A 20912-nucleotide genomic window follows, 5' to 3' on the forward strand; every position below is an offset into this window, starting at 1 on the left:
GCGCGGTCATAGTTAGCTGTAAATAAAGTACGTGATAATTGTGGCTGTACGTTCCGAACTTCCCACTGGAGTCAAGAAAGTCACCTGTGAGCAAGTGCTCGATATAATGTGGTGCTGCAGGTCAAAAGACACAAATTGGATATGTGGCTTTGTCAGGAAGAGCACTATGCACAGCGCTTGGCCCTGCAGCGACGGATAGTACCGCCCATTGACATGTAGAAGATCGAAGATTGAATTTGAAATATTGAAGAGGTAAGCTCGATTGCGGCGTGGCAGTGTCGATTTGCTCGTGATCAACCGCGTAAGGGGCCGCTGACGCCATTTCATGGGATAGGTCTCCTCATACTTACTACTGAATCTATACACCTTCAACTATCAGTTTGCGATGAACGAAGATGTATTCAACTCCAGAAGGAGATATTCGAGGCTACAACCTCTTCCAGAAGCCGTCAGCAATGCAACCGCAGTTGGAGACTTAACCTCAGTAAGGGACTCGTTTTCGAAATTGAAGCATGATGCGGACATGTTGACTGTTGAGACACAACCTTCCAGGTGAGACCCCGTGGCAACACTCACCATTTGCTACAGAAGGTCAAGAAAGGTGTAACTAGAAAACTTTCTGTAAGTCGACGAGGAGTTGAGTTGTACTGGAATCAATCAGGCGCTGAGATTGTACAAAAGCTCTTCAAACTTTCCCGCAGCCACGACTCTCCGGCTGCTCAAGACGTCAAACCTGAAGGTGCATCATTATCTCCTCATATCGAGGTAGGTGCTTAAACTCGCGCTTCAATCTCTGCACTGTCTCTGAGTTATGGTGGTCGCTCAAATTCAGGATGCGCATTCTGGTGTAGAAGGAGATGCTGGTCCCCAACCGATAGTCTCGCAGGTTCAACATACCTCCTCCGGTGTTGACGAAGGTGCTGGTCTCCAGCCGGTAGCCGCGCGAGTTCACAATATCACCTCTGATATGGAAGAAGGTACCGATCTCCAACCAGTAGTGACATGTCAGGATATCACCTATAGAGTGGAGGGAGGTGCTGGTCTCCAACCAGCGATCGCGCAGGTTCAAAGTACCACCTTTTGCGTGGAAGAAGGTGCTGATCCCAAATTGGTGGGCGCGGAACGTCGAGCTGCCTATGAGGCTGCAGATCACACGAATACACTTGGAAGGACGCATTCAGAAATTGAATTGCCCGGTTTGGACCGATTTACAAGCCAGCGCAACCGCGTTTCTACCTTAGCTGCCACATCTTGCTCGGCACAGAATACAACAACTATTTCCTGTGATCCACTTTCCTATCCGCATCGTCTTGACGAGATGGATAAAGATGGTCGCCCGGTATCACGAGCACGTTCATCGAAAGATGATCAAATAATTTGGACGGACCAGCCTCTCATGTCTGAGGATGCCGATGACGATGCATATCTATCTGCAAAATCCGATGATGGAGAAGACTTTGTAAGTTAACTTTCTTGTGGTCCTCATGATGTAGGCTGAAATTTCCACGTTATTTGTCAGATGGATGCAGAAGACTCCCTTCCGCACAATGATGCCAATGACCTTGTCCAGTCAATCAAATCAATGTACCGGGTCCTGGACTTGATCAGTGAACAAGGGAGTGGTGGGCTAGGTGGCTCCATTTTCCTTTCCGAGTCTTCCTTCGCTGATTGCTCCTAGTGGACAAAATTATCATTGCGCAGGATTCACTCCGGGCATTCACTAATACCATTTGTCCTGGTGCATATGTTTCCATGACGAATGTCGACTTTAGCGCGCTGGACGGCTTGTTCGTGAAACCCGTCGGCATCTATGGGAGCAAGGAGGAAATAGTACGACTCTTGTCGTCTCTTGGTGTTGTCGACGACCACGTGTGAGATATTACTTTCTGGCTGCAAATAAAAATCTTTATAAACCTTTCTTGTAGGGCGGCCCAGCTTGTTGCGAACCACAGCGAGTCTAGTGTTTCAAAACCAAGTCTTCGTTCTGGACTTTACATTGTCAGAACAAATTTTGAAACCACCTCCGATGAACAAGTATTCATCGTCTACTGGCCCGAGGATGACACTTGGGATGATTTGGCTCCTTCATCTGTGAAACGCACCCGTGTCACCTTCATGCGGTTTGTCTAATCCTCTCTGATTTTTAGTAAGTATTTTTTGACACAGGATATTAGGTACCTTACGACGATATGTGATCAAGTCATGGCACTCATCTCCCCTGAGCATGCCCGTTCCGTTGTATTGAATGGGCAGGAAGGCGAAGACATCATGGAAATGGACGAAAACCAAGACGAGTACGACAGAATGTTCACATTTGAAGTTAGGAAAACCAACGAACAGGAAGAAGCCATAAAGCCGCGTCCTGGATTCAAGGTTTGCCTCATCCATCGTGACTGGCGCAGTGCTGACAGTTCGCATGTAGGCTACATCCAGTTACATAGCCATGCCCCAGGCTCACCCGGAGATGACAGTGGATATTGAACTGCATAAGCCCTGGTTATTGCACGGCGAGACTACTCAAGGCTTCATGACAAACAGCTATTTACCTGCCAGGCGGATCACTGATGAGTGGACGCGCAAGTCCATTACCCGCCTCCAGCTAAGCAATTGGCTGTGAGTGTCACTCTTCGTAGCTAGTTCCTGTATTTCAAACTGATACCTTCTCAGGTGCAATGACAGTTTGCGGGTGAACGAGAACTTGGATGCCAACGCCGTGCATCTTTTATTAGATGCAGGCCTTCGGGATCGCTTCCCGCAACTGTGCAACCAGTGGCAGCGGGAGTCGGCCGATATTTCATCGAATGTCAGGGCCTCCAACGCATCGACAGAGGCCAGAACCAAGAGGAAATTGGAGGATGATTCGCCCCTTCTCACTCCCATTTTCCATTGGGCATTGGTTGACGTTATTGTTCAGAAATTTCCGTGAGCATCCCTTCATATCACTCTCGTATCTCTAACTCGATCACTTCAGAACTTTTACCTATGATTCCTTCCCTTACCCTACCAAAAACAAGCAGGGCTGCCCTGCACCTCAAGGTATATCTTCTGTACAATCAATTCATTTGATGATGACGGTCTTTCCAGAACCGGTCGAACACGCTACCGCTCCTTCGTGAGTCGCATCTGAAACAGCCTCAACCACATATTTCTGATTCATTCATTTAGTGGCTCTTCCCCTCATTCCATGACGAGCGCGCAGCATAGCTCCAAAGTTCAAGGTATTCATCTGTCTATATAGTGAAGTCGCGTCATGATGACGGATTGTCTAGATCAACTTTCAACTATCATTGAGCTATATCCAGAAATAGGGGAAGAGCTTCGTCACACGGTGCAAAAGTTGTGCCTCGAGAAGATTAACAGTGGCGATTTCAAGAGCTCCAAGGAACGGATTTATATCGCTCAAAGCCTACTTCGTCAGATTCCTGACACCAAGATGAAAGACGAAGATTTTTTGAATGTAATTCTTCACAAGGACATGCGACACGTCAGGGAGTCTGTCAGGATGATAGGGCGAAGTGCTGCCCCGCATCAGCAGCCAAAGGGATTGATAAACACCGCTTGGAGTGGTATTAATTCTCTCATCTCGTCTGGACAAGACTCCCAGTTCGTTCATGAGATATTCAACGACGCAGAGGCTGCTGCATCTGCCATCAGTGACACTCAATTCCTTACTGAGTTGGATGACATCGAGAAACTACCTGTCATGAAAAAAGTTGTCGCGGATACTAGGGCTGCTGCGTTGGTGTACTTCAAATCACTTCTAACGATACAAACCACAACTTTGACTCGTTTGGCGCTGCACATACAAATCAGCAAATGTGTTGCCCGTGTTCGTAGGGAAGCGATCAGCAGTGAAGAACAACAACTGGCCGAATCACGAAAGAGGTTCATCGCTTCCTTCAATGCCCATTCGCAGATGGGCTTTCATTCGTAAGTGATTTTTCTGCATTTCTGCTCCACCACATTCATAAATTGGCAGGCATACCTCTCTTATCGATGTCATCGAGGATGTACGAGGCTTGTTGTCTCTAGCAGCGTCTTCGGTGCAAATTACCGGTTCAAGGGAATATTTCGAGCGGGCAAAACTGAAATTTACGGTTCACCCCATGCAACTGACAGCGCAGGATTTACATTCCTTACAGTTAGATTCTAGTATGATTCCTTCACCAAAGTTCAGGAACTCGTACTCGTTCAAGTTACCCCTAGGCCATTCAGTGGTGTATGTACTCTTGGCGATTCGACTCCTACATATAACTGATGTAGAACTCTACCGTTGATCGCAGGAGAGCGCAACTGCTTCCAGGCGAGAAAATCTTGCTCGCGACGACTGATCGGGTTGGAAACTTGACGGTGTACCTGGAACACCTCACTGCTATCGAGGGCGCCTTGGTTCACGGCGGCCGCGGGAAAAAGCTGAATAGCGATAAGATTGGCGAATTTGTTCTGGCTTTCGATGAGTCGAAGTGTGTGCTCAGCGTTGTTGCCACAGAGAAAGTTCGTTCCACTAGGAATCTGCTGGGACTTGCCTAACGAACTCACCATCAGCTCTTGCTACACATCTTCATTTACGATGATAACCGTGTCGGTTTCCAGGCTAACGGCAGCGCAATCAACTTGACGCAATGGTATCCTGAAGGGACTTCTATCATTCATGCATGTTTCATATGCGGTGGGGAAGAATTGCTGCTCATTGATACATTGGCACAGGCCAGAGTATACTCCTTGACGACCATGCAGTTTAGGTCAGACTTTGCGCCCACAAGAGTGAAAGACATTTAATTCATATATCACAGGCCTGCGACCCTCAATCTCATCCAGATTCCAACGGCAGTTTACTCGACTTCAGATGGTTCTTGCTTAATCACAGCTCACGTCCATGGGTCTAACTTGAAACTAACCGCCTACCACTGGAGCACGTTCGGCTCAACGGATGGCATCCCACTCGAGATCCCTGATCTTCCATTGGACCAGCCACTACTTCTGACGTCGCTGACTAGCCGTAATATCGTGCATTTGGTCACACTTGACATTGACACACGATCATGTCGGTCTATTGCTCTTGACATCACCCGGAAAGCGACAGAGTTCACCTTCAAAGAAAGGGGCACCCGAGGAGGGAATGCAAAATCAGCGAATGTCGCTGCCCACAGCTCCCTCATTGATTGTCACGCTGAAGTGTGGACGCGCTTTCCGGTTCTTACTGCCATTCAGCGCGAAACGATCACGTCATCCAGTAAGAGGTGTCAGCGAACGTTGGTGTTCATTACAGAACAAGACCATCATAGATTCGTACCGCACTTCCATGATCTTATTTCAACCTTTGAAAGGACATCAAAGAAGCCAACTGGAAATCTTCTCAAGAGAATTGATGTCTCTTCAACGACATACTCTGCTTTTCACAATATTCACCTTGGTGGTGCTGAGTGGAACGTGTCGAAATTCCGCGCTGGGGAGTGGCTGGCGGAGTTCCTCTGCCTCATTCCTATCCAGATTGCTGTGACAATGGAAAATCGCTTCATTCCGCTCAAGGACGGGGTGTATTCTACTCAGCTGGAGAAGTCCCTTCTCGGCGCGGATGTCAACCGCATTGTGGATCACCTTTCCTTTGGTTGGTATGAATCTTTGTTCCAGTCATATATGGCCAAAAAGGTATGAACCGGCCTGAACACTCAACGATTTTTCAAAGCCACTGACTTTACTTGGTACCTTCAAGCCTGTCAAAGTTGTGTCATCTATGGGTGAACAATCAGTGGGGAAAAGCTTTTCCTTGAACCATCTCGTGGACACATCTTTTGCTGGATCAGCAATGCGCACAACAGAAGGAGTGTGGATGTCGGTGACTCCAACGAAAGATGCTCTTGTAGTCGCTTTGGACTTTGAAGGCACGTCGAATCAGGCATCCTTGCGCATCAGTGCTCACATCCTCACCCAAAAGGTGTCCATAGTATTGAGCGTTCAACTCAAGAAGATACTTTACTCGTCCTTTTCAATACTGCAATCTCTAACTTGGTTTGACACCACTTTCATGCTGCAAATGGGAGCTTGACCTCGTTTCATAGGTGCTGTTCCGGAATAACTTCGCCTTGAGCCGCAATATTACAGGACTATTCCACTCATTCCAATCGAGTGCGACTGTTCTAGACCCAGCAGCTAACCCGAATCTGTTTCAATCAACATTGGTGATCATTATCAAGGTGATATTCCCCTTCTGACGGTCGCTTTCATATAGCTGAACTTGGCAACTTTAGGACGTCGTGGATTCAGACAAAGTAGATATAACCAAAGAGTATGTTTATGATCATGTCCTGATGAGAGCATACTCAAGTTGGCACTCAGGTTCGCTCTCAAGTTTCAGAAGATTGTCCAGGATGAACAAGAGGCCAACTTTATTTCTCGCCTTCACGCTGGACAGTTAAATATAATTCCATGGTATGCGCAGTGTTTCTGTGTGTATGTTTACACACAACTTTATCATTTTGTAGGCCGGTGATTGAGTCGCAGGAATTTTACAAGCTGTTCCCAGCCCTTAAGCGCCAATTGGACAAACAGAAACTCACTCATAATACAGCAGGAGAGTTCCTTCATGTGATGAAGACCTTGATGGCAAAACTGAAGGTACGCTTCAGTCACTACATTTTGTCAGGGTATTGATCTAAACTTCTGCAGGCAAATGATTGGGGTGCTCTCTCACGTGCGTACTCTTAGATTTAGAAATAATAAAACAGTTCAGTTGACGAATGATGTATCGCAGAATCGATGGCCTCGCATCGAGCACAACTTCTTTCAGTCATGTTGCCCAACGCTCTAGCATTTGGACTGCAAGAGGTTGATCCTTGTCCGGAACCTTTGAAGGTATGAAACACTTCTACTGCCTTTTGTCTGAATTGTGATTAACCTGGCATTTATAAAGAACCTGGATGACGGTGTCCCAATCGGTATGCCTGATACTGCATCAGAATTCTCATTAGCAGGGGGGGGAGCAGTCTTCTTCTCGCGAGGCTGCTCTGCACATCCTGTCTCATACATGGCAAGACTATGATTCTCGCCAACACATGGCAGACATTCTTTGGATTGAGAATTTGACCGCTCACATTAACAATCTGATCAATTTGCGCATCGCTCACGTTCACGAGTGGATATCATTGAATGTCGCTCGCTTTCCAAGCGGGCAAGCAAGCATTGGCGAGCTCATGAGAACCTTCGGCAGTGCAACAATAGACTTGAAGAGCAACTTGCAGTTGTGCAAGCTGAAATGTGCAAGCTGCGAGCTACTCTGTGTTCAGAGCAGATTGCACGATGGACAGCACCATTGCCAGACTTCTCATGCTTGCATACATTCTTGCGATTTCTGTGCATTGTTTGGAGAGACCAAGGCTTGCACGATGTCGTAAGTCAATATCTGTACTGTACTAGTGAATGACTGATAAGCTTTCAGAGCGGGACATCCAGGCAATCACATGAAAGTTGTTTAATGATTATATCCACACACTTCCTCACATTGGGTCGCCCTTTTCAGGTGTATTGTGAATGCGCATCTCTGTGGTCAAGTTTGCAAACTCTTCGGGAGACAGGGATGTCTAGATGAGTGTACGAAGGTGAGATAGATCATCTTCACCACGGTTAGAAAGCCACTGAATTCGTTATTTAGGTGATCGGGCACGCAGAAGATGATCATCTGTGTGCTGCTACTGTCCATGCCTGCGGTCAGGTATGTTTGATCCTTGAGCAGGCTTTTTCACATGCTAGAATACGTCTAGCCCTGTGAGCTGTCAAAGTTTAGGTTGGCTGACGGATCAACTCCACCTTGCCGTGGTATATGTGGCACTCCAATGTAGGTCGCATCAGCGATGAACGCTTAGCTCCGCATTTAACTTTTATGTACCGCAGTGACGTGGACCATGACCAACACCAGTGTGGTGCTCGACTTTGCTCTTTCCACTGCCAACTTTGCAAGAGACTCTGTGCGAGTACGGACCATCTTCACGGCTTGCAAGACGGCGCCATTCATCTCTGCGGGTTTGTCCATGATCAATCCAAACCACGTGTTTTTGTAATCACATGTCGATATAGGGAGGAACATCCGTGTCCCATGCAGTGCATTGCTGATGGCATCTGCGAAATCGAGACTGCGCCACAATCGATCGAGGCGACGTTCACTGGAAAGCACGAAACATTCCAGTACACGAAGGTGACATACTGTTTCTGTTATGGACATCATTTTCTGAGTTGACATACAATTTTGGTTCGCAGTACTCGCAAGGTGTGTGTCTGGTTGGTTACCTCTGACACTGAGACTGACTCGCCTTCAACAGTGGCTAAACGACTGAGATGTGCCAAGTCGATACCACCAGGCCTGGTAGCCCACGAAGGTCGGCACAACCATAGTCTGGACCAAAGAGTGGTGCATTTCTGCAGAGCAAAGTTGGAAATTTTCTTTCGTTTGTGCGGTCATTCCTCATTTTGCTCGTCTTTTCAGGTGTGAGCATTGTGGCTACTATTGTACATTGCCGCTTGGTAGGTACTATTGATGCATCTCAGCAGTGACGTTTCACAAACCATTACACCAGGTCACCCGCAACAAGAGCATGAAACCAGACACGGATCCATGTCTTCATCACGATGGGCAATCGATGGCCCTGATGGTGCGAGTCTCGAGGTTGAAGGCCGTCGCTTCTCTTCAAACGATGAGGGTGCACCGATGATGTGCAACATTGTCTGCCAGACATTGGGCAGACACGTACACATTGACTACTGTCGATCGCAGGATGCTACCTCATGCATATTGAACCCTGAAGCTCTGCATATCTCCAAGAGAGTGTTACCAACCCCGGACCGTCCCAAAGACTTTTTGACACACAATCTCTTCTGGCGACGGAGTGGTAAGTTGGCATGTTGCTTTGATGCTGGCTGATCTCAGGTCCACAGGCTTCAAAGATCCGTACTCCCGGGAGGAACAAGCAAACTTTGCAAAGTGGTGGGTTTTACAGTGCCTTGTCTATAGCACTGACCACATTCCCTATTCAGTGATGCCATGTGCAGCGGTAAAGTTATCTTAGTTACTAATCTTTGTTGGTTACTCACCCTCACACAGGTTCTGAACACACAACTGCAGAGGGAAATGTCGCTCAGCCCTCTTTTTGTACTTTGCCTCTCTTTCACATCCCAATGGATCCAAACACCCCCCTAGCGAGTCTTGGGTACGTCTCCAATGATGGACATCATTTCTCTTGTAGGAATCCTGTGGTGATGCAGCAAGCGTTTCACGTGTAAGTCGTTTTCCTTTTGTTCCATAGCAATGTCGTTAATTCATGCACTCCAGAATCTTTGTGGCAGATAGGTATTACATGCCACATATTGAATATTGCAGCACATGCTGATTATTATGATAGATCTAGCTCCATGAGTTTGACGGATCGACAACCTCTCAGGAACACCCCCGCCTCAGACAAAATTATCCAAAGCTCTAACAATAGGTTTGGCGCTGTTCTGTCGTCCTTGTATAGCTTTTGGTCTGCCCGAGCTGCAGTAGTTGCTGGTTCACAAGCAGTCAGACGAGACTCCTACAGTGTTATCCTGTTTGATCAGTCTGTTGTGGACGCCGTGGTGAACGATTTCTCCAGCTCGCCTGACAACCTGCTAGACGCTGTGTTACGTCATCGAACTTCGGCAGGCACAAACTTCACTGCTGCCATTCAACGTGCCCAATCAGTTATGGAGCAACACTGGAGCACAGAGAGGTAAGTCTCCATTATTGATCAATTTGTGAAATATTTACATGGGCGTATAGAACGCCTGTAATTATATTCCTGTCCGATGGCGAGAGCCCTATCGAGGACCAAACCGTTCAAGATTTGTGCCGCGCTGCAGTCCATCTTGGGTTTGTGGTTGTTGTTACGTTCTTGATTCACTGATTCCAGACTTCAAATGTAGAAAGGCATTATCCTTCCATTCCGTATCTTTTGGCCGAGATGAGTATTCTTCGTCATTGAGAAGAATGTTCCAGATCGCTCTAGAAGCTCAGAACAACGCCCCGCGAGACCCCTTGGCTTCCGCGGCAGCTACTGTTGCGTCCACATACTCAGAAGCTTTAGATACGGTGAGCAATTTCATCCAATGCCGGGTGTAAAGCCTGCTTGATATGTTTTTGTACAATTAGGTTCAACTCGCTGAAACATTCCTTGGAATTGCTGATTCACTCACAAAGCCAAGAGGGTTTCTCATTAGCGACAAGGACACGTAAAATGTGGGAAGGAATACAAAAATGATGTTTAAACGTTGTGTTTCTGCGTCGGCGACTCATCTCGGGAACAGAATGAAGAATAGTGCGTTGTACCATAGAGTGCACAAGTGAATAGCTTTGGTTTGAGGATATGGAAATAACTGGAAGAATTTCAATTTCAAATCCTAGGAATTAAAGGTACTTTGAAGCAGTATTTAAGTCTAAGCGGAAATTTTCATGAAAGACGCGAAATATGCATCAAGGTCCCCAACGTGATCCAGTGGCGCGATGGCTCCAACATAGCCATCAGGACGAACGGCAACCAGAGCGCCCTCAGGTCCCACTCCATAATACGAGTAACCTTCTCCCCCGAAGGTATCAGTGGGATCCGTGTCATCAATAAACACCCTAAGAGCACCTCGATCAATATTATCGTACTTCACACAGATGAGCAAGTACTCACTTTGACCAATGAGAGCGAAGAAGCGTAGGGAGCCGAAAGATATTAAATGTTTCCTTCCGGTCTTTGCTGATCGTGATGATGTCGAATCGTGAGTTCCCATGCGTCGCGTAACGGTTCAGAAAGCTCTCAGGTTTCTGCATGTCCGTGACCATCGACTCAACCCTCGCTTGCTGAAGCGGATCGCTGAAATCACCAGTAAAAACAAGTAATTTGAAGAGGAAATCCGAAGGAAGAAGGTCCTGGAGCTCGAATGGCCATGCGTCTGCTGCACGCATGAATTTGCATGGAGGGACGCATTTACCGAGGACGAGACCACTAGCCAACTCCTGGTTTCTGTGATCTACTGCAACTGAAGGTTGATATTGTATCCCGATGCCACTGGTGAAGTCTGTTTGGAAAGTCCTGCAAACTCGCGGGATTAGTAAACGGACAAGACTGTTGGTAGCATAATTTCACTTCAAGAAATCTTCGGGCGAAACCCCATCATTGTTGTGCTTAGTTAAGGGCTTGCCACAGAAAAGGGTGGACCACATTTTATCAAATGCGATCAGGTCTAAAGCGAAGTTACGGCGCTCTGATTCATACTATCGGCGGGGTGTTAGTGAGTAGTTAGATAGTTGCACAGGAGCTTGCCGTTGACAACAGGGGCATGTCTGCCCACCCACGAACAACTTGGGCAATTTTCCACGCTGAGAAAACGATTTAGCTTGATCGTGACAACAGGAAACAAAGACATACCTAGATTATGGCTATCGTTGATACTCGCATTCATCCCCTGTCCTGGAAATTCCATTGTAACCAGACCAGAGGAAGGGGCTAGATTTAAGACGCTTACCTGCTTTCGGAGAGTGTGTGTGGCAAGCATCGCCAGTGATAAATACTCGATCTTTGATGGAAAACTTCGAGGCTACTCGTTGTCCAACTTGAATAGAAATGTCAAGCAAACGCGAGTTTGTAGCAAGTAGTAAGATGCATACCGGTATATATTGTCCACCACAAAAATTCACCCTTCCGGATAAGCTTGTAAGGCACAAGCGATTTTTGGGCAGTCTAAGGGCAATATTAATGACTGTTGATCATATAGTGGATTTCACTTACTTCAAGAATCTGCTCTGGACCCATTTTCTCCTTGTCTACCCTACCTGTCACTGGATTGATGAGATCTTTGTCCTCCAGTTGTACGTATATGCGCATGCGATCTTGTTCTCGAGGAATGAGAAGAACTGAGCCATGATTAGAATGTACCAGGGCCTTATTCCTGAGATCCGGGAAGTCGGTATCAGGCGTGATCATGTCCACGACACCCCAGATGGCATCTATCGATCGAGACTGAGCTTGCTGAGAATCCTAAGTGATCGACATTCTCACCAGACTGTTCTCCATCCATCGTAATATTGACTTGTTTACGGACCCATGAATGAGCACCTATCAAGAAAAATGATTATATTGGTTAGATTGACATCTTCGGAACGTACCATCACAACCGACAACAAATTTAGCACGGACAATTTCTTCTCGTGGTTCATCCTCGGATTCGTCCAGTCTTTGGAGCACAACGCGAACTGGATATGATGTGGGATCCTTCAACTCGTTTTCATCCTGGGAGATCTCTATCGAAGTTGGTATCGTCGATTGTTCAACCTTAACGCCGAGCGGTGTCATGGAATCTATGAAAATATCTTGAATGGCTCCTTGATGGAGCGCAACCTTGATTTCATTCAGCTGATATACTTTCTGTCCAATTTATCAACACACCTCGAATGGGTATCTTGCAGACGGAGCTGTCACGTTTGTTGTTCTGTTGGTAAGCTAATGGTAGAAATTCAGTAGATATCCTTTATCAACAGAGGAATTTACGGACCTCAATATCGCCGGTCGAAGAAGGGTTGTAGAAGGCCTGATATGCAGTGAGTTATGTATCCTACAAGCCCGTCTTGAAAGGCGTACCGCTAGATGGACTTGGCAAGACTCCCTTAGAAGGCGCTCTGCAAGTCCATAACTCTATGTACAGCTTGTTAATACCGAATATTAGTCAATCAGCAAGGAAGCATTTTCACCTGCAAAACTTCGATAGTGCGAGGTGAAAGTCCATCACCCTCACCAGTAGTTAGCTTGACAGCCCTAACGGAAAGTCAAGTCAAAAGCAGGAATTGAAGGGATCGACCCACTGACTTTTGATCGACGATCCGAACATTCACTCTCGCATTTGCCAGAGCAGTCGCGCACATGAGCCCACCAGGGCCAGCGCCAATAATGAGAACGTCGACTTCAGAGTGGCGTACGAACGGAACAGGCATTGCGAAATATAATTTAACAATGCGGGGAAATGTGAAGGGGTGTCTTGATACAGGGGGTGCAGGTCCACAATCCTCAAGAGAGCATTCTTAAGGACGGCACAGTTGTGCCTGACTCGACATTTGGCGACGAAAAAGTTGCCCAAAAGGTAATTGAAGGGTCAGCCCAAACTGACGCATGAGGCATAGCTGAATCCCGATAGATCGCAGTTTGATAAGTAGCCGTGATGTCAGAGTGATTGAAAGGTCAGCCGAAACTAACGCACGATGCCTAGCTGAATCCTGATAGTGCATAGTACACACCGGTGAGTAAAAGTGCTTAGAGAATACCTCGCCAAGGCATGATAACAGAGCTGTCATGGTTGTAGGGCTTTACCGGTCGGTTCTGATCACCTATCGTCAAGATCTATTATAATTAGCGTGTTGAAACCAGTCATGGGAAGTAGAGGTAGACCTTTAAGAAACAACCTCATCGTGGGGCATGTCGGCTATTAACCCCACTCAATTGGCAGATTATTTTACGAGCAATATATGTTTCGATAGCAAGCAAAATAAATTGATGTGAACTTGATTGCCTCGGTTTATTTTCGCAATTCATTCGAAATGGACGTCGCGAAGCTTATATAGTGCCGAACAGCCGACAGTCCTCCTCGAAGACGTTTGCCTCAGTACGAACCAGTGCACAGTTGTCCTGCTAGTATGGACGGTCATTCCCCGCTGAAAATACGTACAACTGCAACAACATTGGCGCATTTGTTTGCTAAGCTGCAATTTGGAAGGCCATGCTTGAAATAGCTCACCGAAACCAGGCCTTAAATTGGTGTTCACTGCTGCCAGAAACAGATTTTGGATGGGTGTGCCAGTATGCTCCCCGCAGACTGTACTTCCTGTTGCGGGCGCGCTTCTCAGCTCGCAATGCAAGTGCGGCAACTGCGAGGCTAGTAAATTCGTCATCGGCAGATGCAAGCTGACTCATAGCTTCAAGCTTCAAGCTGAAAGGCCAAGCTACCGTGACAGAGGCGGGCCATACTGGACTCAGTCACTGAGCGTGTAAAGATGAAGGGCAGAGGTACGGACTCGGCATATTTTCTGTTTCAAACTCCGACCTAGAACTCAGTTTATTTCCCGGACGCTTTGAAGAAATAAACTGGACGAAATCATGATAAACTACAAATTGAGTGGGCTTTGCAGTAATTCTAAAATTGCGGTTCGCGAAAGATCTGCACGGCATTAGGCCTTGGTCCAACAAGTTGTATCTGATACCTTATGATTAGTTGCAGAGAGCAACGTACCTACTAAGTACTAACTGTCACTTGGTGTACAAGAGGTTGGCCGTGCGAGGACTCGGAACTTACTAACTCGCCGATCGGCTGTGCGTGGCCTTCACATGGTAGTATTATTGTACCACAGACAATGCATTTAGACCACTCATTCAAGTTTTCACATTCGGCTGCGAGTCCGAACTTGTCGCGAAAGTTGAACTTCTTCTCAGGTTAATTATCATGAGGTGTACACCGACGGTACGTGTGATCCCTGCCAGCAGGTGGCAGTCCTGCGATTGCGTGTGATAGACATAAATTAATTTCTTCTCAGCACCATGTGCCATGGACCTTAGTGTTGTGGGCAGAAGTCTGCCATTAACTGCCAGCCGGTTTGGCAGAACCGGTTCTGCCTGGCAGGCAGAATTCGGCAGAATGTCAAACTACAGGGGATCACAGCGAAAGGGTATTCTAATAAGCCTCTTCACCAGTCTTCACCTTATGTGCATATGGCCATAGTAACCTGAAATTCTCGATCAACTCAGAGTAACTGTACTTCCTCACCTGTAGAGCAGAAAATTTTCCAGTAATACAGCCTGTACTACGTAGACAATCGTTTGCAATCGTACAATGTCTACCGCTGCACTCGGCGCTGGACGCCCTGTCCCATCTTTCATAACCGACAATTTCAACCGTGGCGAGAAGGTCGACAACGAATCTGGACGCTACTACTGGTCCTGCAAACACTGTCCAGATGCTGTCCTGTCACCAGAAGGCCCTCGCTAAGGGCAGGCCGATTCGTCGACGTCATGCGCACATGCACACCAGCGCCCAGCCAGGCATCAACGTTGATGTAGCTGCTGATCTAGAAGCCAATTTTGCGTGGGCACCACCACTCGCGTCTCAGACTCAGAACATCAATGACGATCTTGCAGGTCCTGAATCCATATCACTTGACGAGATCGATGCAGCATTTGCACTATTGGCCCGGGAACACGAGAAAGAAGTCATGGAATGAGTGCTGGATGATGGAAACGAAGTGTTGGTAGGCTTCGAGTCCGAGCGCGCCTGCGGCCCCTTTGCGGAATTTCAATTCTTGCTTCTCATCCTCAAGGACGCCGTGCGACGTTTGTAAGTTGCATTTTCTGCATCTGATATCTTGAGCAACGCATGTATCTTCACAAATTTAAATACAGAAGACGTGACTTACGAGCTCATCGTTGTGTTAAAATATAGCATATTGGTTTTCATCATATGATATGACCGCTTTTTTCTTTATCCCCGGGCCTAGGTCTTGTAGGATCGGTTAACTTCTCGTACTGGTTCCAACTCGAGCACAGTGATGCCTGGACAACTCTGATGCGTTTCCCTCATGTGCATTCGTGCTCTCGCGTGAGTTGGGAAAATTCATGCATACTCATACTCACTCAGAATCGCATACATACCTGGTGACTTGGCAACCCCCCAGCCATCTTGGACCCTCAGTGCGATAAAGATGTTGCCCTCGTAACGGCAACCACACAATGAATATGTCATCTTCTCGCACTCCGTAGTAAGGTCCCAAACCCTAATCGTTGATTTACCATCATGCTCGCAAAGCGGCCTATTCCTATACGAGCATAACACTGAGTAATGCAACCGTCAATGACTGACTTGCCAAGAAGGTCGATCGAAACTATCCAGTTATCCCCAACTCCTGGTACCTTCATTTGCCGAAGATAAATAAAAGTTAGTGAAAGCCACCCAGTCGATGGATATCCTTCCTTATATGACGCGCCGGAGGAGGAGTACGGTATCTGTGAAGACGTACGCATTCGAAGCTAGAGTATCTTCATCTTCGAGCCCGCTCAAGGGTCCAGCAGCGCTTGGAGACAAGGGGATGCAGATTAGATTCTATGCTCTTTGAAACGTCGCGGCTGCGCGCAAGCGTAACTTTCCTTGGCGCAGTTTTGACATAGATCCGAGGGACACGCGGGGTACTGAGTCGACAGGTATACGTACGAGATCAGGTCGTGATGCGTGATGGCACGCTTTGTGTGATTTGGGGTGTGGCGGCAATAGAGGCGTTAATGCAATGGCCTGGCTGTGTTAATAGCTGTAAGTCTGTAACTGATCTTGCATTTGAAATTTGACGCCTAGTATCCTACTCGTTATTGTTACCGTTCCGGAGGTTGCCGCTGCTGTGGTGTATGTCATGAATGTGTAGTATAATTGATCAATATTACAGTGTAGACTCCCTCGCCGTATCAACCTGCTGTTGCGACATGATGCGCACCGACGGAAACATCGCGCGAACTTTGTGCAGAAGGAGACTAGTCCAGGGGAGGTGCACCCGGCCGGGCTGCAACCGACATTGTCTAGCCTCGGGTAGACCAAAAATAAGTAAGGTGAACTCTTTCGTAATTAAAAACCAGCCTATCTGTGAAAGCCATCAAGACACAGCGAGCTACGTTTTGCCACGATCCGAATCACCAAGTTCTACCCGATGAGTCGGATCAGTGATCTCGTACTATGATGACTCAATTCGTTTATATATAACGTATATACGAAACTGGTGAAGGTGCACACACCGCTGCACATCTCCCAGTTTTCATCATGGCTTCAAGTGGTATCCCGTTGGATACAGGCGCTTTAATATCAGCAGTGCTGGAAGGCATTTTATACGGTGAGTATCGCAAATCATTTGGTTTATTCGTCCCATGTCTGTCAACTCACTTCTCCAGGCTTTTCAGTGCTCATGTTTATGGGCACCATCTGGTCTTTGACCTCCAAACGGCAGGTGCAAGACATCAATCGCTGCCCAATTGTCGTAGTGGCCACCCTGCTGTTGTTACTGAGTACCGCGGTGAGTCCTTGCTTCTTACGTCTGTGGTATGGCATCTACTGACATTCACCAAGCACATGGTCGCGACCATCATTCGTTTGGAAGATGGATTTGTGAAGTATCGCGACACGTACCCAGGCGGGCCAGTAGCATTTTTCGCAGACGTTTCGCAAGGACTGTATGTGATCAAGCATGCACTATACGTCTTACAAACGCTACTTGCTGATGGGGTGGTGGTAGGTTCATATTTTCATCTGCCACTCTAGGGTCCTCTGAGCTCATAGAAGTGCCTTGCATGGTCAAAGGTTTATCGCTGCTATGTTGTCTGGCAATCTGTCCGGGTTATCATCCTACCAAGCATGTTGTGGTGTGGCGTCGCAGGTAAGGCCGCACTGATACTCAACTTGAGGAAGTTGTGTGATCTAATGTTGCCTCGCAGTGACTGGTGTTTATGGGGTCTGGAATGGTTCGCAATACGACAGCGTCTTCGTCCCAGAGCTTATGACGTGGATCCTGGGTTTTTTTATCTCGACGATTGCAGCTAATGCATTGAGTTCAGGTAAGCTCGTTTCCGCTCGCGCGATGCAGAGGTTCTGAATGTGTCCAGGATTAATGGCATATCGAATATGGGCGATTGAACACAGCATTACTACAGTTCGCGCTAGTACGCAGGGCACTATGATGCCAATAGCGCGCGTGCTCATAGATGCCGCCGTGTTGTACTCTGTGGCGCTTCTCATCACATTAATCTGTTTCATTTGCTCGAACAACGGAGAGTATGTTATGTTGGATCTGGTAATCCCTCTTTTAACGCTTATTATCGAAACATACTGAGCTACGATCAACTAGGTCATGCCAATCATATCGATTGCCTTCTACATGGTGCTTATTCGCATTGCCATGAATAGAAATTACAGTTATCGTTATCTTTCGGCTGTGGGGACGACCGCCGAGATGGAACAAGGCAATTTGCAGAAATATCCTACGATACCTCTGCAGGTTCATATATCCCGATTTATGTGCAGTGACGGTACTTCAGCGTACGGAATAGGTAGTGACCATCAGAGGAGGTCATCTCCAAGGGCGTTGACAGAGTGGAGGTGATATCAGGGCCGAATATGTGATCCTCCCAAATGGAACATCTCAACGTCATCCCACTTCATAACGGTGATATCACAAGTTGAAACTTCTCCAAATCCTAATGATGAAGACTCGAGGGCGGAAAAAGGACTGACGCTTTCAATACCATCTCGCGCTTCAAACTTGCCATGAAGAATAGGAAGAGCATGGGGTTCTTCGATATCCTTCTCTCATGGCTCTTGTCTATTTGATAAGAGTGACTTGGGTCGGACTGGGGATGCGGGACTGGGGATGCGGGAGTACTGGGGGCTATGAATATTGGTTGTTTCGGAGGAAGAGAGGAGATAATATTGGATCATGTGTCCGATTGTATCCTCTAGACACCCTCAATGCAAGCTATAGGGGACGTGACTCAGATAGCTATCCTAAATTTTCGAGAATGCGTTCATGTAGTAGATAATAGATAAGAAAAACTAGATGGGAAAAAGAGAACCACGGGATGTGAGAAGGCGCGCTGAGCTTCAAGCTTCATGGTTGGCATTTAATTTATGTCATCGCGCTTAGTTACCGAAAAATCAGCCACCGACGCTCATGTTGATAATTCACCAGCACCTCCAAGCTCGGCCCTTTCGAAATGGACCGCTGATGCAGTTGCACTAGATATTTCATCAAGGTTTGCGCTTACTTCTCAGGGTAATGGCAGAATTCTGAGTGCTCTTCGTGGCGCGCGCTTATTTAGACGTCGTTTATATCAAGCCACCATCAAACTCATGATTCACCGTCCGACGTGAACGGCTGCAGCTGATCGTATGATAAGGTTGCTTTGTATTGTCATTCTTCGCGCCCCAGAACAAGTACTACTGGTTCACGAGAACTGCTTCATAATGGATTCAAAGTTGGACACCTCAGTTCCTCGACGCCGTCAAGTCACGACTGCTAAGTCAATTATAGGCAAATACCACTTGATGGAACGTGTTGCCGCATGCAGGTCGAAGCGCAGAAATTGGATGGCTGTCATTTAAGTCAGGGGAGCAATGAAAGATTCCGCCGATGAGTCCGCGAAGATCGAACTTGAAGGGCTCGCAGAATTCCGTCTTGACGCCCGTCCCAATGCCTAGTTAAATCATTCTCCTCAAGCAAGTACACGCTTCTCACACCCTTTCGTACTTCGTTCAGACTGATATACCACTTCCCCTTCTCGATGAGCGAAGAATTCAATTCTCATATGAAACGTTCGAGTTCATATCCTCCTTCAAAAGCTTTCAGCAGTGCGAACGCAGCTAGTGAAGCCTTGGCAGTACGTGGCTTGTTTCTGAAATTTATCGCATTTGATGTATTGACTATTGGCGCACTCTATTCTAGGTAAGACCCCGTGGTAGAGCTCGTTCGTTGCTACTAAAGGTTAAGAATGGTGTAATTGACCAATTCTCTGTGAGTCGTCGATAAGGATGCTGAGTCGTACTGGAATCAGGCGCTGAAATTGTACACAAGCGCTTCAAGCGTTCCCGCAGCCGCGACCCTGGCCAAAGCGTCAACAATGGAGGCGCTTTCAAATCGACCCCGAATATCGAGGTAGTTGGTCAAACTTGCGTTTCAGTTTCAGTTTATGCGCTGTTTCTGATTTCTGATGTCGCAGGTTCAAAAGAATACACCTTTTGCTGAGAAAGAAAATGTTGTTCCTAAATCGATGGCCGTGCAGGATCAAAACACTCTTCCTGATGTGAAAGAAGGAGCTGTTCCTATTGTGGCATCGCAAGTTCAAAATACTCCTGGTGTGAAAGAAAGTGATGTTCCCCCCTTCGGCGTCTCGTGTGGTAGATGGCGCTGAACTCCAATCGGCGGATGTGGCACTTCAAGCTGCTCGTGAAGCTACACGTAACATCAAGGCACTTGGGGGACGTGCGGAAAACGTGATCTCCAGAGCCAGAGATGGACCAGCGGACCTCGATACTGCAGACAATTTGCAGAATACGTATCTCAAACCCCTCAGGATATTCGACTTTATCATCGAAGAGATCACGGATGTACGAGCCCTTCTTCTGCATCGGGACCGGGCTGATCCCATTCCATAGGTGCACCCATATGCAAAGATGGCGTTGGGCGCGTTGTCCTGCGCATCAAAAGTACGTTTGATTTTGCTTTCATTCCTATCCCTTGGTCAACTATTATCGGTGCAGATCATTCTGGCTCAAGTGGATCGTGATAAAGCAGTACTTCGCCTTGTCGACAAAGTGGCTGAAGTTTACGATTTCATGCTTCAGGACAAAACACTTAGCCAGATTTCGTCGATGCGTAACATCGTTGGGCAGATCTCTCAACAGACCCTTGATTGTGCCCATTTTATTAGAGACTACTCGAGGACCAAGAACTTCTGTAAGTCTTGAACAAGGTATTGCACTTTGCATATGCTGAATTCTCTACTATTATCATAGGGACGAGAGTTGGAAAAAACATTTTCTCGGAAACAGACAGCACAATCCAAAAGTACATTGACAATTTGGACACGCTCATGCAAAACTTCCGGGATCAAACTTATCGGAACGTGGCCATCTTCGTTCACCGTACTGGTAAGGATTCGGACATACCTTTGATTCGACAAAAACTCATACCTCGTCAGGTGATGAATTGAACCTCATTGGGATGACTTATGCAATTGGCGCAGGGTTAGATACCGGGAAACAATGCCTACCAGGGACGCGCAAGGAGATTATCTCCCAAATCACGGAATGGATCTATAAAAGTGGAGATTCTGCTGGACGCGTGCTGTGGCTAT

General features: G+C 47.1%; 5 protein-coding genes across 5 annotated transcripts; 4 read left to right on the forward strand and 1 right to left on the reverse strand.

Moving 5' to 3' along the window:
- Positions 1-385: 385 nt before the first annotated feature.
- DFJ58DRAFT_729994 (uncharacterized protein) lies at positions 386-10240 on the forward strand (the record flags this gene model as incomplete). The annotated part of the gene is made up of 48 exons (XM_041385817.1): positions 386-532; positions 589-621; positions 682-765; positions 833-1459; positions 1520-1631; positions 1679-1871; positions 1926-2120; positions 2175-2373; positions 2423-2613; positions 2668-2922; positions 2972-3036; positions 3085-3112; positions 3166-3218; positions 3270-3930; positions 3980-4219; positions 4284-4494; positions 4546-4742; positions 4794-5649; positions 5714-5912; positions 5966-6009; positions 6060-6194; positions 6249-6286; positions 6337-6429; positions 6483-6615; positions 6667-6691; positions 6752-6852; positions 6911-6935; positions 7134-7387; positions 7436-7516; positions 7572-7595; positions 7649-7708; positions 7747-7831; positions 7888-8020; positions 8071-8188; positions 8251-8260; positions 8313-8421; positions 8477-8514; positions 8568-8713; positions 8765-8879; positions 8926-8974; positions 9025-9041; positions 9092-9197; positions 9234-9266; positions 9320-9337; positions 9390-9737; positions 9788-9877; positions 9931-10096; positions 10157-10240. 48 exons carry the CDS (start codon positions 386-388, stop codon positions 10238-10240), a joined length of 7224 nt encoding a protein of 2407 aa, XP_041242027.1.
- Positions 10241-10440: 200 nt separating this feature from the next.
- Positions 10441-12979, reverse strand: DFJ58DRAFT_906819 (FAD binding domain-containing protein; the record flags this gene model as incomplete). Its single annotated transcript, XM_041395031.1, has 15 exons — positions 10441-10627; positions 10683-11084; positions 11139-11266; positions 11316-11371; positions 11421-11462; positions 11518-11604; positions 11660-11732; positions 11781-11998; positions 12051-12107; positions 12158-12389; positions 12438-12491; positions 12544-12579; positions 12630-12683; positions 12740-12803; positions 12855-12979. 15 exons carry the CDS (start codon positions 12977-12979, stop codon positions 10441-10443), a joined length of 1815 nt encoding a protein of 604 aa, XP_041242028.1.
- Positions 12980-14677: 1698 nt separating this feature from the next.
- DFJ58DRAFT_796925 (uncharacterized protein) lies at positions 14678-15719 on the forward strand. The gene is made up of 2 exons (XM_041390603.1): positions 14678-15626; positions 15680-15719. The coding sequence occupies exon 1, from the start codon at positions 14990-14992 to the stop codon at positions 15251-15253; it is 264 nt and encodes an 87-aa protein (XP_041242029.1). The 5' UTR covers positions 14678-14989; the 3' UTR covers positions 15254-15626; positions 15680-15719.
- A 914-nt stretch (positions 15720-16633) lies between these two features.
- DFJ58DRAFT_476131 (uncharacterized protein) lies at positions 16634-18267 on the forward strand. Its single transcript, XM_041380567.1, has 7 exons — positions 16634-16900; positions 16959-17080; positions 17134-17295; positions 17365-17440; positions 17499-17618; positions 17667-17854; positions 17909-18267. The coding sequence occupies exons 1-7, from the start codon at positions 16831-16833 to the stop codon at positions 18161-18163; spliced, it is 993 nt and encodes a 330-aa protein (XP_041242030.1). The 5' UTR covers positions 16634-16830; the 3' UTR covers positions 18164-18267.
- A 1073-nt stretch (positions 18268-19340) lies between these two features.
- On the forward strand, positions 19341-20211 carry DFJ58DRAFT_843029 (uncharacterized protein; the record flags this gene model as incomplete). Its single annotated transcript, XM_041392907.1, has 5 exons — positions 19341-19436; positions 19502-19570; positions 19631-19711; positions 19776-19895; positions 19921-20211. 5 exons carry the CDS (start codon positions 19341-19343, stop codon positions 20209-20211), a joined length of 657 nt encoding a protein of 218 aa, XP_041242031.1.
- Between the last annotated feature and the right edge of the window lie 701 nt (positions 20212-20912).

This window comes from Suillus subalutaceus (assembly GCF_016647625.1).
Source record: "Suillus subalutaceus strain FC151 chromosome Unknown DFJ58scaffold_81, whole genome shotgun sequence".
Classification (NCBI taxonomy): Eukaryota; Fungi; Basidiomycota; class Agaricomycetes; order Boletales; family Suillaceae; genus Suillus; species Suillus subalutaceus.

Coding starts and splice junctions, on each gene's coding strand:
- DFJ58DRAFT_796925 (XM_041390603.1), top strand. CDS start 14,990: ATGCTGTCCTGTCACCAGAAGGCCCTCGCTAAGGGCAGGCCGATTCGT.
- DFJ58DRAFT_476131 (XM_041380567.1), top strand. CDS start 16,831: ATGGCTTCAAGTGGTATCCCGTTGGATACAGGCGCTTTAATATCAGCA. Junction 17,081..17,133: donor TGTTGTTACTGAGTACCGCG/GTGAGTCCTTGC, acceptor ACATTCACCAAG/CACATGGTCGCGACCATCAT. Junction 17,441..17,498: donor GTTGTGGTGTGGCGTCGCAG/GTAAGGCCGCAC, acceptor GTTGCCTCGCAG/TGACTGGTGTTTATGGGGTC.